Genomic DNA, 16,747 nt, shown 5'->3' on the forward strand with positions numbered 1-16,747 from the left:
GGGGTCAACAAATCATACCCTAAGTTACTTCTTAGTCAATTAAGGTAGCCATATTCAATCTACTTTTGTACCATGCTAGAACAGCATTAGCTCATGCAAAAATAATCCTTCATGAAACAATTCAAGTACTGTTACAAGCCAACACTGGCAGCCTGGGGTATGAAATAAGGAGCAAAATCATGCCAAGCAGATACATTTCCTCCCATCAGATCAATAAATTATCAATAAGACACAATAGACTTTAAATAACAGCATTTATCAACTGAAGAAAAAAAAACCAATAATGACTCAAAATTGGAAAAGATCTTCAAAGATGGCAAAATGCTCTACTCTTTGGTGGTGCACCATCCCAAAGGTAAGAATTTTCACCCAGGCATGAAGACAAAATGTTTCGAGTTATGTATCAGGCCTCTCTAGCTTATGGGCAACAATGTATTATCCGTCAGAATTACATGCTAACAAACGTGATTCACACCGATCATGCTCAGAAGTACACAGCTACTTGAAAAACCTAAGATTCTAATAACCAAAATACAGCTCCTTGCCGGTCGCAACTTCGTAAATAAGCATAAATCAATTGATAATTTTGAGTTCTACGTCCTAATTAGCAACTTAATAGCAATAGTATTGGAGTTAGAAATCACAGCTTGGCAAAGAAAATCTGAGAGAGGATTCATCAGTTACACAAATTACAAGTGACAGAAACCAGCCTATCAAGCAGAAGCAGGAAGCAAAGCAACATGTTCTTAATGAAGTACCCAAAATGAATAAAAGTACCAATGCCTGCAAATAGCCCTTTCTAAAAGCTACCTGTAAGCCATCATGTTCACCCCATAAAAAAAAAAATATAAAGGTCGATACAAGATTATGAAAGTTCATGCCCTTAACTAGGGGAGGAGCCTTTTTTTCCATGTTGAGAGCCTCCGGTGCCTTCTTGAACCTTTTACCCTTGAACATACCAGTGGATCATGCAGAACGAAAGCAAATCCACCATCAAATTTTCATTATGTCCATAGGTAACTGTCGAAAATTATCATACAAAACCAGCTCATTCCATTTAAGTACTTTGCTTTACCTCCAAGAAGACCCACCCAATCTGATCACCTCTTCAGTGCCTGTATCCCTACGAAGCCTTTCAGTACCTTCACTTTGCTTGTCACTACCATCACCATATAAATCCTTCAGCTTTGCCAGATTGCTTGAAACACTAGCTGTCTTCTCTTTGCTTCCATCTCTCAATGGACTAGGGCGATGGTCAGAGTTTGCACCACGGATTTGCACACTCCGGCTCCTGCTCCTGCTCCGACTTCGGCTCCTGCTCCTGCTTCTACTCCGACGAGAGCTCGAATGTCTGTGTCGGTCAGTGTCCCGCACACTCCTTTCATGATCCCGCCTCCCACTATCCCTCTCCGAATATCTGGACCGGAGAGAGTCCCTATCTCTACTGTCATGATCACCATGTCGATCATATTCATGCCTCCTATCTCGTTCCCGGTTCCGATACCGGTCCCGGTCTCGGTCCCGGTCCCGGTCTAAATGATCTCGTTCAGGTCTTTCACGACTGTGACTGCGACGATTACTAGGGGATGATCTTCGAAGGTCCTCGCTGTCGCTTCTTTCGTGCACAGTTGGTAAGGTCCTTCGGACTGGGGATGAGTCCCTGGTGGATGCACGATGTGGAGCACGCTGACCAAAAGAGACTGACAAAGAAGCTTTCACAGAAGGAGGGCGACGAGCAGTATCATCTGAGCCATGACGAGTGGACTCTCCAGTAGCCCCAGAGGTCTTGGTGGGGAGCTTCATCTTCTCCAGATTGGCAACAATTTGGCGCAGGATTGGGACAGGCACACGGGGGAAAAGAGTATCAAAGTAGTACTGCAGCAACACACAAATAGTCATGGCATATGTTAGCATACAATGCTTTCCATTAACGACTGAATATACAAGATCCACCTGCCTAGATATCATCATATACATGTAGAAAGTATGCTTTGAAACAAGCTTGTACAGTGGGATGAGTTGCACCAAAAAAAGGATTCGGTGATTTAATGACAAAGATAATCCTGATTTAAACATAGTTAAACTATCAACTGAAGTCACCATGATGAGTTATATTGTCAAAACCAGAAATTCAGGCACATGAACTCAATGTACACAAGTACATAACTGTCCCAAGTCCACAATGCTTGAATGCACCACAGCAGATGATGAGCCAGAAATTAGTCATTGACAAACTAAAGCAGGACAAAGAGTCCAAGGATCAGGCAGAAACGTTTCGAAGAATGCAGTTACAGATTAGAATTCATATGGTTACTGAATAATGCCAAAAAGAACAAATTGACATGGATATAAAAGGATGTATTTTCTACGCATGTATAAACCATCTTGGTCAGGACAAAAGGAAGATGACTACAATGGTTGTTATGTTTACAAGTGTGCTGGATCATAATGTTAGTCATCAGGCATGTATTGCACTCAGCAAGTTCTTAAGCTTACAATAAAGCTCTCAACTTGCAGTTACAGTGTTTGAATGTCCTCAATTTAAATATGCAACATCAAAAGGCAAGATAGCCCTCCAACCATGTCTGCCAAATAAATGCATTCATGTCAAATAACAAAGGTTGTTTTTATCTTTCGACAAATTATATATTCTATTTTGTGAATTTCAATTACCTGGCAATAATTCAATAAATGTTAGAAAATGTATATAAGATTCTACATAGTGTAACAAGTTTAAGACATTAATATAAAAAGAAATATTATGTTTCCTAAAATTTTTGCAATTCTACAGGACATGCTCTCAAAATTACTTAAAGCAAGAAAAATTCAAGTTCAACATTTTGACATTGCTTCTTAGAGGCTCACTCTATCACCCATAAGCAAAATCAGCTGGCCCACAAAAAAGAAAAGAAAAGAAAAGAAAAAACAACTATGACAACGACAATGACAAGAATAGCAGACTCAGAATAGGACATTTAGCCTTATATTGGGCAGCTTCAGCAGGAATCCCCCTAATTGGCAAAAACTGGACCAAACTTATCAGTTTTAGCTAAAACTGCCCAAACGACTGGAACTCAATCAGAAAGGGATTGTTTCAGGTGAAACCTATCTGTCTTGACCAAAATATTTTGGTTTCAACAGAAACTTCAAACATTATATTTACAATTAAGAAATTTCCACAGCTCTTGGCCACATATATTTAAAATAAAATAAAATAAAAATATCTAAAGGAAAAGGAAAAATACAACTTCCGAAAGGATGTCATAACTCTCATTCCAGAATAGCTTGGCAGCAGCCACCTAGGCTCCAATTCTCTTCTTACTAACTATCAGAATTGATGTCAAACTCCAAATTGTCTGTCTCTTACATACTAATAAGAAATATGAAATGATCCAATAAACTGTTATCAGTAGTGCAATCCCACTACCACCCTCTCCATCACCAATGGACTGTCATAGTAGGCTTAATACAACACTAGAGAGCATGCCAGTGCACAAGGCTTCCGCCGTTGCAATGTCTGGGGAGAGTCAGATGTATGTAGCCTTACCTCTGTGTGCGGTGGGGTTGTTCCATGTTTTGAACCCATGATACCTGCCTTGCCCTCTAGGCCTAATACAACACTACTCCCTATTTCTCAAGTGATTATTACATCAAAATCAAAGAACTATTTATTAAAAAAAAATCCCATTGTTCTTGTATCTCCCTCCTCAAACCTTCTTCCTTCTGGCTAGGTTGCCTAGAGAGAGAATCTTTCACCCTCCTCAGATCTCATCCTTGAGGCAGTTGTACTCATGTTTTCTTCTTTTCTCAGAAAATTACCATCCGTCGGTGAGTACAGATGGAGAGAGCACAGAGAACTAAGAAAAAAAATGTATTCAAAAGCAAAGTGCCTTATCCTCTGCATATGCAATCCTGTAGAATATTAGCACCCTTTTTTACAGGCCAAGTCTGGCATGTATTAGTAGTTCAACCATGAACTAAGAAAAAAAATGTATTCAAAAGCAAAGTGCCTTATCCTCTGCATATGCAATCCTGTAGAATATTAGCACCCTTTTTTACAGGCCAAGTCTGGCATGTATTAGTAGTTCAACCATGGCTCATCTGATTCAACTTATTGAGACAACAATTAACTTAGAAAAGCAGCCAGGATCTAACCTTAGTTATGAAAAAGTTCCCGACTAGATTCTACAGAATTCCCCATAGATCTCCAGCCAAAATCCAGCCTTACATTTAGAGGTGGGATTTCTCATTTTACTGATATTTAAACTAAAGAGAGAAATGAATCCCCTGTAACACCACAACCGAGCCAAATATTTTCCCTCCTATACAAGGTTTTCTTTCTTCCTATATTCCAAATGGAGTGGTAAAGAATATACTTTCTGAACATCCATCAAAAAAGCAACGAATGGGGGATCCAATCTTCACAAAAAAAGGTAAGTTTTTAAGGACATGGTATTGAAGTATAATCAGTTCTCAGCACAGAACGAATGCTCGCAGCTTGGTAGGGAAGGCACCCTAGAATTTTGGTGCTGGAGGTGGTGGGTATGAGTTCCGGTGTCCATCATGTAAGTGCATGCAATGGATAAGATTGTGTGAACAAAGTATTTTGTTGACAAATTTGATAATCTCTTAAATTGCAGTATTCCTCCTATCCTTCTTCAAGACCAGGATGGCTTCTATACCATATGTGATGACAAAAAAACAGGAGATATGGAGGACATAATATCAGTTGGTTCTTTTATTTCAGCCTTGTAGACTACTTTAACATTCAAAGGTTCAGGAGATTATCATGATTGACATTAACATACAGTTTGACATTGTCATTCCATCTACATCACTAACATATAGATAAGCCTAAATTGGACGAGTACAATTCTCAAATAGAAGTGTTAATGCAAAAATAGAGAAGCTTGCATGTAATATGCACAGAGACACCAATATAAATATCAGCATCAAGCAGTAGCATAAGTGCTTAAAACATTGACCAGGAAAGTAACTCACTGACAATATAATTTAAACAGCATACTGCTCTTTTAGAGAACACAATCATTTCAAGATCAACATTACAAACCTTACAGAAATTTGTTGACAGAGATGTCATCTCCTCTCAAAGCAAACTCCATTATGGAAACCTAAGCTCAGAATCTCAAATCCAAAGATGAGCCATTTCATTACCAAAGCAATTACCCTTCAACTACCATGACAAACAACTAACTTTATGGTAAAAGTATATATAGAAGTAAGATGACTCAAGCAAGACAACAACAAGCATTATATATCACATTATAACACAATAGGCAAAGACGTAACCGACCTGTCCAAGAAGAAGATCACGTACATATACCCCCATGGTTGTCATCCGACCATTAGACCCAGGAGAGAATTCCTGCAAAACAACAGATGAAAATGGCGACTGCCTGAATTATTATCAAATGAGTTGCTAGCAACATGCACATTTTCTTTGAAACATATAGAAGAGCAACTATCTTCAAGAAAGTATAGGCAGCAAAAGGAATCGAGAGTCAAAATCAACTAGCACAGAAACAACAGTTTAATGTATGATATAATATTATTAGTAAGCTGTAATTAACACCAATATCTAGAGGTTGCAAATGACCTGGTAATGCTTTGAAGCCGTGGATCAAGAATGAAGCTATATGCATATGCAGGCTACTGTTGTGAAAACCTACTTTCACTCTTACAGGATTGCTAATTTAAAGAAGACTGATTCTTAGCCAGTTGGGATTACCAATCTTTTCCCCTTCTCCCTTTCGTGCCCAACTAGAAGTACATTATTTACAGGAGAAATTATTTCCATTCAAGAATCTATGACAACATCCCAAAAAAAAGGAGGGTTCTATCTATATGTATGTGTACGCTTGGGGTTCGTTGATAATGAGTATCATATTTGTAGAGAAGAATCCTTCCAACTCCCTCCATATAGAGTGAATGATTGTTGCGACCCTTAGTTGATGATTGGCTTTCCTTGATATTGATATCTATGTTTCAGACTGGAATAAAAAAAATACAAGGATTTGACAGTAAAAACGAAAATAAGGCTGGATGTAACAGTTGGCAGTGGTAATTCTCAATGCTAATACAGTAAGCTTGGAAAAGTACAGAGGTGAGATCATAAGCAAGATCCCAGAGTGGGTGTACTGACCTAAGCATATGATTCTGCCTGCCAGAGTTTGAACTTGATAAAGGAACTGAGTTAGCACCTCTACATCTTAAAGGAATGTTATCAACAAACTTAAGATTATACGGCAAACCATCAAAAAGCTTCATGGTGTTTTCAGTTCATAGCAAATTTGCACTTGACAATTTGCTCAGCCCTAGTACATATCACATTAGGCTCCCAAAATGAAAAAACGCCCATCCTTGTGTATAGGGTACAAAATGGAATTAGATCAACCTCATGCCAATCTGGATTTGACCCTGAACCAAAATCATTTGGATCAGGCTCAGATTGAAAAATATGCTCTACCTGAAATGCAGATTGTATATGGATCAAATTCGATCTAATTGGAATCCAAACCTACCTCAAGCCCACATACTACTAATGATGACATGTATTTAACTACCAATATGTGCTGACAATAACCATATGTTGATGTTAATAAAAATTACACAGAGAGCAAGTTAATAATGCTCATATCTTATTATACCCGTTCCTATTAATAATATATTTAGGAAAAATCAGGTAACTCAATTTATAGATGTTACTTATGATGTGTTCGAGTTATTTATAACCAATTTAACATGAAAAAATTATGGATCAAACAGCACTGAAACTCCATCTAATCCAACCCAGGTAGAACTGGATTGGGCTGGTTCAAAGTTCTGACCCTATTCATATAGAACAAGCTTCAATTGTGCCAAACTTGATCGAAACCTTCCCTTCAGCCCCATTTAAGCACTGGTTAGCTTCCTGCATTCTTCCAATCATTTTGAAACAATTGGGGAAGTACCTTTTTCCACAAAATGGAACTTCTCAATGGGTCCCTGTATCTTTGAAACAAACTCGTTATCCTAGAGTAATGACATCAAAATCATCTGCTTACATTTTTTTATAAAAAAAGCATTAGATGTAGCTACTCTGCAACAAATTGATCATAAGGTAATATATGTCCAAAGAACGCATCTAGCTGACAAAAGAATTACATCATACAACTCATATATATAGTTTCTCCGAGTCACTTAAGTCTTCTTAAGGACCTTTATATTTCTCACACTAATTTATCACTATCAGCTTAGTTTGAAAGACATGCTTACGCTTAAGAAATTAGCATTTTCCAAATCCTTGTATCGTGCACTTCTTTAAAGTACAGTAGCAAAAAGGATTACTTTCATTATGTTTACAATATTACACATTATTCTATCCCATTGCTTCCTAAGCACCAGTTTACCCTTTATAAAATATTGCTTCCTTCCGCTGGGTTGACCCCGAAGGCCGAATTCTATGGTAGAGATCCGATTCGATCGAATGAAAAAAAAAGCCTAAAAACTCAAGCAGCTCCTGCAACTCCTCCTAACTTAGGTATTTACAGTCTTCCATTATGAAGAAACTAATGCGTTACCTCAATATTCTGATTGTCATTTATCCTTAAGCTCTACATTTGGCAATAAGCAACCTAGAAAAGTTTCTTGTACTATCATCACAGTAGCAACTTTACAAATAAATGCTTTCTTAAGAAACGTGATATCTTGTTGATGCAAACAGTCATTCTTAAATCGTGAATGACTTGTGCTCAAAAAGTTCTTGGAAGGCAATCTTCCTTGCAAGTGCAAATTTCTAATCAAGCTTCCTGGCCTTGGATCATATCCCTATCGGCAGATCTTCTAAAAAGGGGTGTTGATAGAGCAACCAAAGTGTACTAGATCGATCATCAATATCATTTTTAGTGCTATCAACCCGAAAGCCTCAAGCTACAGATCATGAGTCAAAAATTTCAAATCAGATACATTGTCTGGATAAATCTAGGCAGAAGCATCAAAATATTTCACATTATCTCAATCAATTTCACACTAGTATGGACTGTGGCTAGAAGATTGGTAATTAAAATTGAGAGATAAAACTTGGCATAAGAAAGTCATAAAAAATGCAGAAATATAAATAAATCAGTTGCACAGGCGGTCTTAAGGACATTACTAAGTATATTTTTGTATGTACTTCAAAATATTTTTAAAAGATATTCATAAAAAGCAAAGGTAAAAAAAGTAGAGGTGAGCCCTAAAAACAATAAAAACATGTACCCTGTCAACAGATAAGTTTATCGAAAAGGTGAATATCACATTTAACATAAACAGAAACAATTTTCTCAATTAATAAAAAATCCTCAATCCATCTTTCGCATCACTTGTTTATTCTTTAAAAAAAAATCCGGCTCTGCTTTGTGCAGTCCTATCTACAGTTACCTGCCATAGAAGCGTTTCACACAACTTTCTTAAAGGTTTTTTAAGGTATTTCCACCTCCTTTTCTGTTCCTTTCACAAAGATGTATATGGTGTTAAAGCACTTCTTCTGTTACTAAGTATCTAACTCACAAAGCCCAAATGATTCTACAGAGATTTATCATCTAATGGTGTGCATCATATATTGTATTCATCAGTTACTTCCACTTCTCAAATCCCTACTTCCACACAAATAAACTAAGAACCTATCAATTCTATAAGCCTCAAGCAAGGTCAGTGGAACCATCCCGAACCGCCCAATTCAGGGCGTCCCGAGCTGTACCAGCGGCGGACCAGGATAGTTCTGGTTAAACAACCGAGATGCGGTCGCCGGAGGGGGAGAAAAAGGAAAGAGAAGAAAAGAGAGAACAAGCGGGGGAGGGAGGCAGGTGGAGGCTAGCTAGCTACTGCAGGCATTGGTGCAGGTGGCAGAGGCTACGGTCGGGCCTCTGTTTCCTTCGAAACAAGGGTCTGGCCGCTAAAAAAAATTGCGATTTTTAAGTGAAGCCACCTTCCGCCAGCATCCCTCCCTCTCCCTCTCTCTCCCCCACTTGTTCTCTCTTTTCCTTTCTCCTGCGATCTCCTGTGTCGGTGCAGGTCCGATACGGCACAGCGCGGGCCCGTACCGACTCGTGCCGTCAGGCAACTGGTACGGTGCCCAATACCGGCACAACAAACCGTGGCCTCAAATATCAGTTGTGTCTCGAATGTAACCCTAGGAAGGCGGCATGGTATAAGCTAGGCATTTAAGACCTTATGATTTACTTTGCATGTAAACCCTTCATAAAATTAAACAATTAAGAGCATCATAATAAATTATCTCGGGCATGTAGCAAATTATACAAGATCAGTTGGTAATCCAAAAAAAATGAACTTATGTTGTTTGAAAAATATTAGTATGTTTGCATAACAGTTTACAAGAATAATCACCTTATGATGGTTATAGACCATAACAAGCTAAAAATTGAAGAGAGATGCATACCTCATCATCTTTGATGTAGGGTTCACACCAAGTCCACAATGTCTTTGGATCTGCCACATATCGCAAGTAGAGGAAGCCAATCTGAAAATCACTTGAACTAATTACTCCATTAGAGCTAGCTAACTTATGAGTAACATGATAGAGTGTACTGAAAAATCAAGCATTGCATGTACATAGGCAACAACCACACCTAAATGTTATGTACCAGGAACACTAGAACGCACCCATACCCGCCCATCCACCCAGTCAAAGAACCACATCACTACACACATCAGCAACCACAAACCCAAAAGACAAACAGAAATGCAAATACAAAATATAATGGTAAAGGCAATTGGAAAAGAAATACCGTTACAGGCGAAATCATATGCATAGGGTTGGCAATAACATGTTATAGATAGCAATTGCTAACTTTTAAATTTGTCATTTTGGACCAAGCTGATCCAAATTCTTTATAACATCCAGCTATGAGGGCTTAATTTTCGGGCCACGTAGTTTTCTTATCCTAGCCAACACACCTTTGTACACCATGATCTTATAACAAATCAAATGTGGTTTTGGGCCACAAAGAAATTAGCAAGTATTTTGTTTAGTTTCTAGGATGTGCCAGTTTATTAGGAATAGATATCATAATTCAATGTTTAAAATAAGTAATATCCAGTGGATCTAGAGCACAGACATCTCCTTATTCTGTGAGAGGAATAACAAATAATTATGAAGATATCAATATTTTAGACCCACACCAACCCTATATTCTATGAATTTTGACAGCAACATCCTAACCAAAAGGGGAAAAAAAGCTCATAGTACACAAGCCAATAACCTGCACCTCATCCAAGACTAGGTTAGCCTTCTAAACTAGCTTGAGAAGTCAATATCAATAATATGGTATATAATATAGTAAAGCAATTCGGGCTAACCCTAAGAAATCCAGCTAATCAGTCCTTACATGATTTACGCTAAGGCCAAGCAAACCGGAGGAAAATTTAAGGACCATATTTCCTGATTGTTGTTAACCCCATCAACCACTTCCTCTCATAATACTGAATAGAATCACAAGACATTTTATTACAAGTATCTAACTACCATAAAGAAATGAGTTTAGATCCCACTACGGTCATATCATTCCATCCAATTTGTAGATGGCATTTGTCCTACACTAAAAGTAAAAGTAAGAAGGAGGAATCTGATGCACAACAGACTACATCTTCAAGTTATTCGTATTATCAACTACCTTAAGCTAATGACTGAAGGTACAAAACTTTTAACACAGCATTAACTTCTCAGATTTCGTAGATCCTAAATTTCACATAAAAGTAGTATTTTCACTATTTAAATATCAGCAAGGTTAACTGAAAATTCAATATAAGATGCAACAAAATCAAAAATATCCTTTCACCATATGGCAATATAAAATTCTATATATGTTTTTTTTCGTTTTAGATAATTGACCATCTCTTAACACCTAAATTCTCCACTCCAAGTGCTGCTCCACAATAGAGACTCTCCAGGCCCTTGCACCAAATACATAATAATTCCACCATACATGAAATTTAGTATTTATTTACCATGGTTACTATTTTGTCAAAACTATTTTTAGTTCGATCATAAATATTTTCCTTGGTTCCAGTATCATGAATATTTTGCCTAGGAAAAATTAAAAAACATAAATGCCTTATATTTGTAAAAAAACCATTAGGTTGGAAACACAACAAGTGTATCATCTTGTACAGCTGAATTGAAACAATTAGGTTGCCAATACTTGTTTCTTAAGTTAGCTTCATGTTAATTATATTAGAAACCATAAACTTCAGCCCAGATTGTTAGAGATGCTCCTAAAACCTGCTGGTGCCCCAAACCTGCTTCCTAAAACATCCATCCAGTAGTAAAATAAGAAATTATCACTGCCATTTTTTATCAAATCAGTCCAAGTTTAATAAGAAATTTAGAAACATGGCTTCCTTATCTTTTTTAAAATCCTTCATCCTGCATTTCTTTAAAAATATAATAGACAAAGCGTCGATTTCCAATAACTAATACGCTTAGGATATTTATATTCAGATGTATCATAGCTGCCTTCTTGCCTTCAACTTTTTGAGAACCCCTCTTCTACACTCCAACACCAACTCCTGATTCTAATAACTAAGCTTATAGTCAATTTATCACATACGACTAGCCACCTACGTTATTCTATCCCTGATGTATGGTTTGCCAATAGTTATATTAAACTTATCTGCACCAATAAGTTATACTTCAATAATGACCAAATCAACATCAAAATAGTAGATATTAAGTCATATAATGAATTTGAATGCAGATTAGAATGTGATTCGACAAACATAACACAATATAATTAAACAAAAAAGGAAAAAGTTTGGGTGATAAAACTTACAGCCCTAATATATGGAGAATCAGGGTGTTTCAGCAGTCCATGCATTTGTTTGACAGTGAGTTTCATGGTAAAAAATTTATAGAGAAGACAAAATGCTGTGGAAGGACCTCTACAGTTGCCAGTCATCCATGGTTCCACATGATCAACTTGATTATAGATTTCATCTATAACTTCATGGTAAGTCTTCAATCTGTAAAGCTCTTTGAAATAATCAGAAGAAAGGATATTCATGCTGAGCACCTTCTCTACCAAGGTATCAATAGGTTTCCCAGAAGTTTGTATCTCCATTGTTTCTATAGACTATATTTATTATCTAATTAACTTTGACTTTGCTAATTGATAAAGAAACACAAGATCTAGAACCCTTCAATACTTGATCAAGCAACATATTCCATGTCCATTAACATTGATAAGACCTGCAAGAAAGAAATTTTAGAAATTAATTTGTAAACTAGACAAACTGCATAATTTCCACATATATTTTATGGAGCAAGTAAAAAGATGAACAACAATGAAAAAAAATAAATGTGATTGGTCACAAGATGGAGTTTGCAAATTGCATAAATATATAACATATACAGAAACAGTATATATCACAAACAAAATTGATATTGATTACCTACAAAAAACTTTTTCCTATAATATAATTGCCATGTTATTTATTGTAAATCTTTATAAAAAGAAAGCATAAGACTCTTGTTGATGCCTAGCCAATTGACAATAGATAATGCAACTCTGTTCCCAACTTAGGCTACTAACTTGCAATTGCAGAGAGTCTTGACAATCATACATGAAGCAGTTCTGTCTGATTGAGTTTGACAAACGAAAAATAGTAGTCAAATAGTTCTGAAACATTTGTCATTAATCAACCAGCTAATGCAATAGAAAAAATAATGATTAATGAATAAGAAAGATATCTTAAATTATTAAGGGATTCTTGAGGTTAAACTGGAAAAATAATGCACCTGACCAGTGCTACATTATTCATTGATGGAAAAAAAAGGATGCATCTAGTTGAGACCAATCATTCAGTGGAAGGTGATAGATAAATGAAAGTAAAAAAAACAAAATAGATGTATAATTAATGACTTACCCTACAGACAGAGAAGTTTTTGCTCTCTATGGTGCTTGCTAATAGTCAATAAACAATAAATCATTTCTTAGTTTAAACATTAAGCCTTAAAACCTTTAAAATCATCATTTAAAGCAACAAGACAGAAAGCTCACCTTCATCAAGCAAAATCATAATCATCCACCAATACATCAGAACAAGGACCACGATTTCAAATATCATAATATGCCCCGTACCATTTACATAGGAGTACAGCATGATGTATGATATGCCCCGTATCTCCTCATGGCTCGTCGAGCTACGCAACAAGCCCCAAGCCCGCATAGCTTGATATGGCAGATAATATAGGATTAATACAGTACACAGTGGTCAGGATTTGAAACCTTGAAAAGGACAGAAGGAGGACCAGGTGTAGATTGAAAGGATTAAGGGTAATTATTGTACATGGTTCCCTTGGATATGGAGAGAATGCCTTTGGATCTAGACTGCATGGAAGGAGCATTGCTGTCTGTTGCAAGGTATCTGTCGGAAAGATAAGGCAGAAGGCTCAAAACAAATCTTCTAATTAAGCTAGAGGAAGCAAACTCAACAGTCAACCATAGAGGAAAGACCAGATTGATGAACAAAGAGGAGAGATCAAAGCAGGTTCAGGGAAGATGCATCAAGTACCAAGAAGTAGCGAGATCACATTTAGGTTATCAGAAGAAAGATCAAATAATGTTTGTCAAAACTTTACTCAAATCTTTATTTTACATTGAACAGCACACCTTGAACTTCTTTACATTATAAATGTTTTTTTATTCAAAGACACTTCTCTTAAATAGCATTTGAATATTAGGATTTGAACTTTGTTCAAATAAGATATTAAACCCCTCCCTCTCTGTACATGAAGATCCACCTCAGCCTCTCCCCAATCTCTCTTACTTGTTGATTGGTTGAATTGCTCCTCCTTGATGGGTAATAGCATCTTCTTCCTTTGGGCTAATTCAGAAATCTTAAATATGATTCAAGCATCCAATCTCCTCTCAAAATCTGACAGGATTCACCACATTCAGATCACTCCTCCCTCAAAATCTAATTCCAACTCTTAGACAGTTGGGATTTTCCTTTGACGAAGTAAACCTCCAACTCTTTATTCAGAAATTGACAAATTTTCTTTGTTTAGTTCAATTATGCAAACTTAAGTCTATATGATGACATTTGTATGCTCTTATCTTTGTTTTTCCTTTTTTTCATACAATTGCAGTGTTTGAGGGATCACGGACAATACATTTATGCTTATAGCTGGAAAGAAATTTTTTACACAATTATAAAGATGGGTTTTGTTGGATTAGTAGGAAGAGTAAAGATAATTAGATTTAATAAAATGCTTAACTATGTCTTTGATGTGGTAAAGAATATTGTAGATTCTTGAGCTATAGGTGAGATGGTATTGTTTTTTCCTATTTTTTCTTCAGGGGATGGAGAGGAGGACCTTATCTAAGCATGTGAAGAGGATAAATTAGCCAACCACTCCTCATTTACCAATACAGGGTTTCAATTATCTTTGCCTAACCTACTCACTAGAACAGGCTTGAACATTTATGGCCCACCCAAAAAATTCTTACATTTCTATCTCATTCCCTTTCTCTTTACGTTCTCCACCCGTAAGTTCCCCTCTATCATATGTCTTGCTTTTCAGATTTCACTCGAAACTGATATTGTACATATCAGTCGGTTATTTGATAGTTTTAGTTGTTTTTTTGATGCCAAGCTATCAGGCCTTGTGAATTGTGATATTTCATGCACGGGTGGGAGATGTATAACTTGAAAGGTTTCCCTCGTCAGAAGGGAAGACGTAAAAGCACACAGGACAATAAGGAGGTTTCAGCGATGCTCTGATCCTTCAACACCAGGATTTCTGGGCGTGGGATGTAGTATCATGTGGTTGGATGTGATAGGGGACTCCATTTACTATCAGTTTCAAAATATAGTTCAGTTTGTATCTTAATAAAACAGAAACACATGAAATGAAGTAGAATGACTAGGCAACTGGGGCATGCAAGAAGATGAAAAGATTACTAATAATTCTTATTGACTATATCTTTCTTACTGATTTTACTTGAGGGGGTTTATAGCTTGTTGGCATTGAAATAGGATATATATATATATATATATATATATATATATATTGAGAGCAAAATTTCAGTTCTATTTTTTCCTAGAGGGAGGAAGAGGTTGTAGAGCCACCACTTGATTTCATCAACTATATGAAATCAGAAAAAAACTACAGAGGAGAAGAAGAGGAAAATAAAAAGTTTGGTGTGAAAAAGGAAAAAGAAATGAAGAGGTGTTAGGATGTAGGATGTTGGAGACTCAAAAGTGAGAAAGTAAGCCCGCAAGGATCTGGCCAACAGGATCGATCTGTTCCACGGGTTTTTCATTGAAAGCCATCATCCAGATAATCAAAAGCCTTGTGATGGTTGAAATGGACTTATTATTTGTCGACTATTTGTTACCCCCATTCAGGAGCAAAATTCCAGTTCTGCCTCTATGCACTATTAGTCATTTTTATATGTTTTCACGTTACATTTTTTCTCCATTTCCATTATTTGGCTGGTTTTGACTACATGCGTTCACTTTCACCACTGAACTGAAATGCCACATTATTCAAGTCAAATGTTCAGTATCTTTCACATGCACAAAAAAAAATAAAAACTAGAACTAAAATTAAAATAAATGCAGAAATCAACTTGACGTAAGTCAAATAGTCAAAGACTCGGCCAAGTCCCCAATAAACATTGTACCCAAGAGTCGATAACAAATTAATAATTTACACTTATACTAATTTTTTTCAAAGTAATAATAACGTACACAACAAGCACATTTGTATAAGATCAGGAAAAATAGATAAAAAAACCTTAATCACATTTGTATAAGATCAAGAAAAATATCTAAAAGAACCTTAGGCACCACCGTGCACTACATTGACGAGCATATTAAACGCTAAAAATCTACACATATGGAATAGATAGCACCAAGCATTAAAACCATCTGCTTTCTTTGAGGAGAAAAATCAATTTACTGATGGGATGATAACAAGATACCGTTGTATGTTCTCAATCTATTCATGAAACGAAATATATTTTAGTGCTAACGACTCAAAAAAAGAAAAAAGAGAAAAAGGGAGAGATAACCCGCTCCAATAGTCCAAGTTTACGGAGAAGAGCACATGCAATGAATCAAATAGTTAGGTTTAAGGAAAATTAGGGTTTGCGTGATGAATTAGTCTAGGGGCTTTTGTCCAAATGAAGGGAAGGATTAGCAATTGGGCAAATAGAATAGAAGGGCCGAGGAGGAGCATTGAGAAAGTCGAGAAGAGAGGAGAAAGCACAAACCTTGCGATCTTGAGGAGGGCTCGCCGCCGAGGAGGGCACCGCCGCCGAGGAGATCTCGCCGCAGGAGGTGGGCCAGCGGCGGTGGCCGACCGCCGTCGGGGAGGGCGGAGAACGAGAGGAGAGAAGAGAAGAGGAGAGAGAATGGGCGGCGAGGAAAATAAAGGGAAGGAGAGGGGATGGTGGGTATCGAATGGAGAAGAAACCCTACCCTGGTCCCGGGCTTTTATCAGATCATGACGGTGCTGATAAAGTCACCCCCGGTTTTGTATTTTTCTACCCAACTGTGAGAAGACACTAGCAGCATTAAAAAATAACTATCCAGTAAGAAATAATAAATTCTTGGGTGATTTTCATCCCAGACTCGGTGGAATCGGTTGAGTTTCAGAGTTACTCAGTGAGTCAAGGATTTCAAGTTTTAGGGGGCCTGGTTTGCTTGGAGGAATGGGAGTAATCCTATTTAGAAACAACAA

The 16,747-nt window shown here is 37.0% G+C and overlaps 1 protein-coding gene across 2 annotated transcripts; it reads right to left on the bottom strand.

The window, feature by feature from the left end:
• Positions 1-627: 627 nt before the first annotated feature.
• Positions 628-16,489, bottom strand: ATSRL1 (PRP38 family protein). 2 transcript variants are annotated; one of them, XM_008802629.6, is made up of 5 exons: positions 16,278-16,489; positions 11,829-12,244; positions 9,437-9,517; positions 5,315-5,386; positions 628-1,875 (listed from the first exon to the last, which is right to left on the bottom strand). In XM_008802629.6, exons 2-5 carry the CDS (start codon positions 12,114-12,116, stop codon positions 1,072-1,074), a joined length of 1,245 nt encoding a protein of 414 aa, XP_008800851.3. In that variant the 5' UTR covers positions 12,117-12,244; positions 16,278-16,489; the 3' UTR covers positions 628-1,071. The 2 variants fall into 2 exon arrangements, with proteins under 2 accessions (XP_008800851.3, XP_088567140.2); XM_088711014.2 differs by having other exon boundaries at positions 5,315-5,413; positions 16,278-16,487.
• Positions 16,490-16,747: the final 258 nt, after the last annotated feature.

The sequence above is a fragment of the Phoenix dactylifera genome, chromosome 14 (assembly GCF_051530095.1).
Source record: "Phoenix dactylifera cultivar Ajwa chromosome 14, Ajwa_hap1_PhDact_Kaust_v1.1, whole genome shotgun sequence".
NCBI classification, from domain to species: Eukaryota; Viridiplantae; Streptophyta; class Magnoliopsida; order Arecales; family Arecaceae; genus Phoenix; species Phoenix dactylifera.

Coding starts and splice junctions, on each gene's coding strand:
- ATSRL1 (XM_088711014.2), bottom strand. CDS start 12,116: ATGGAGATACAAACTTCTGGGAAACCTATTGATACCTTGGTAGAGAAG. Junction 9,518..11,828: donor ATTCTCCATATATTAGGGCT/GTAAGTTTTATC, acceptor AGTGATTTTCAG/ATTGGCTTCCTCTACTTGCG. Junction 1,876..5,314: donor GTGATCTTCTTCTTGGACAG/GTCGGTTACGTC, acceptor GTGTTGCTGCAG/TACTACTTTGATACTCTTTT.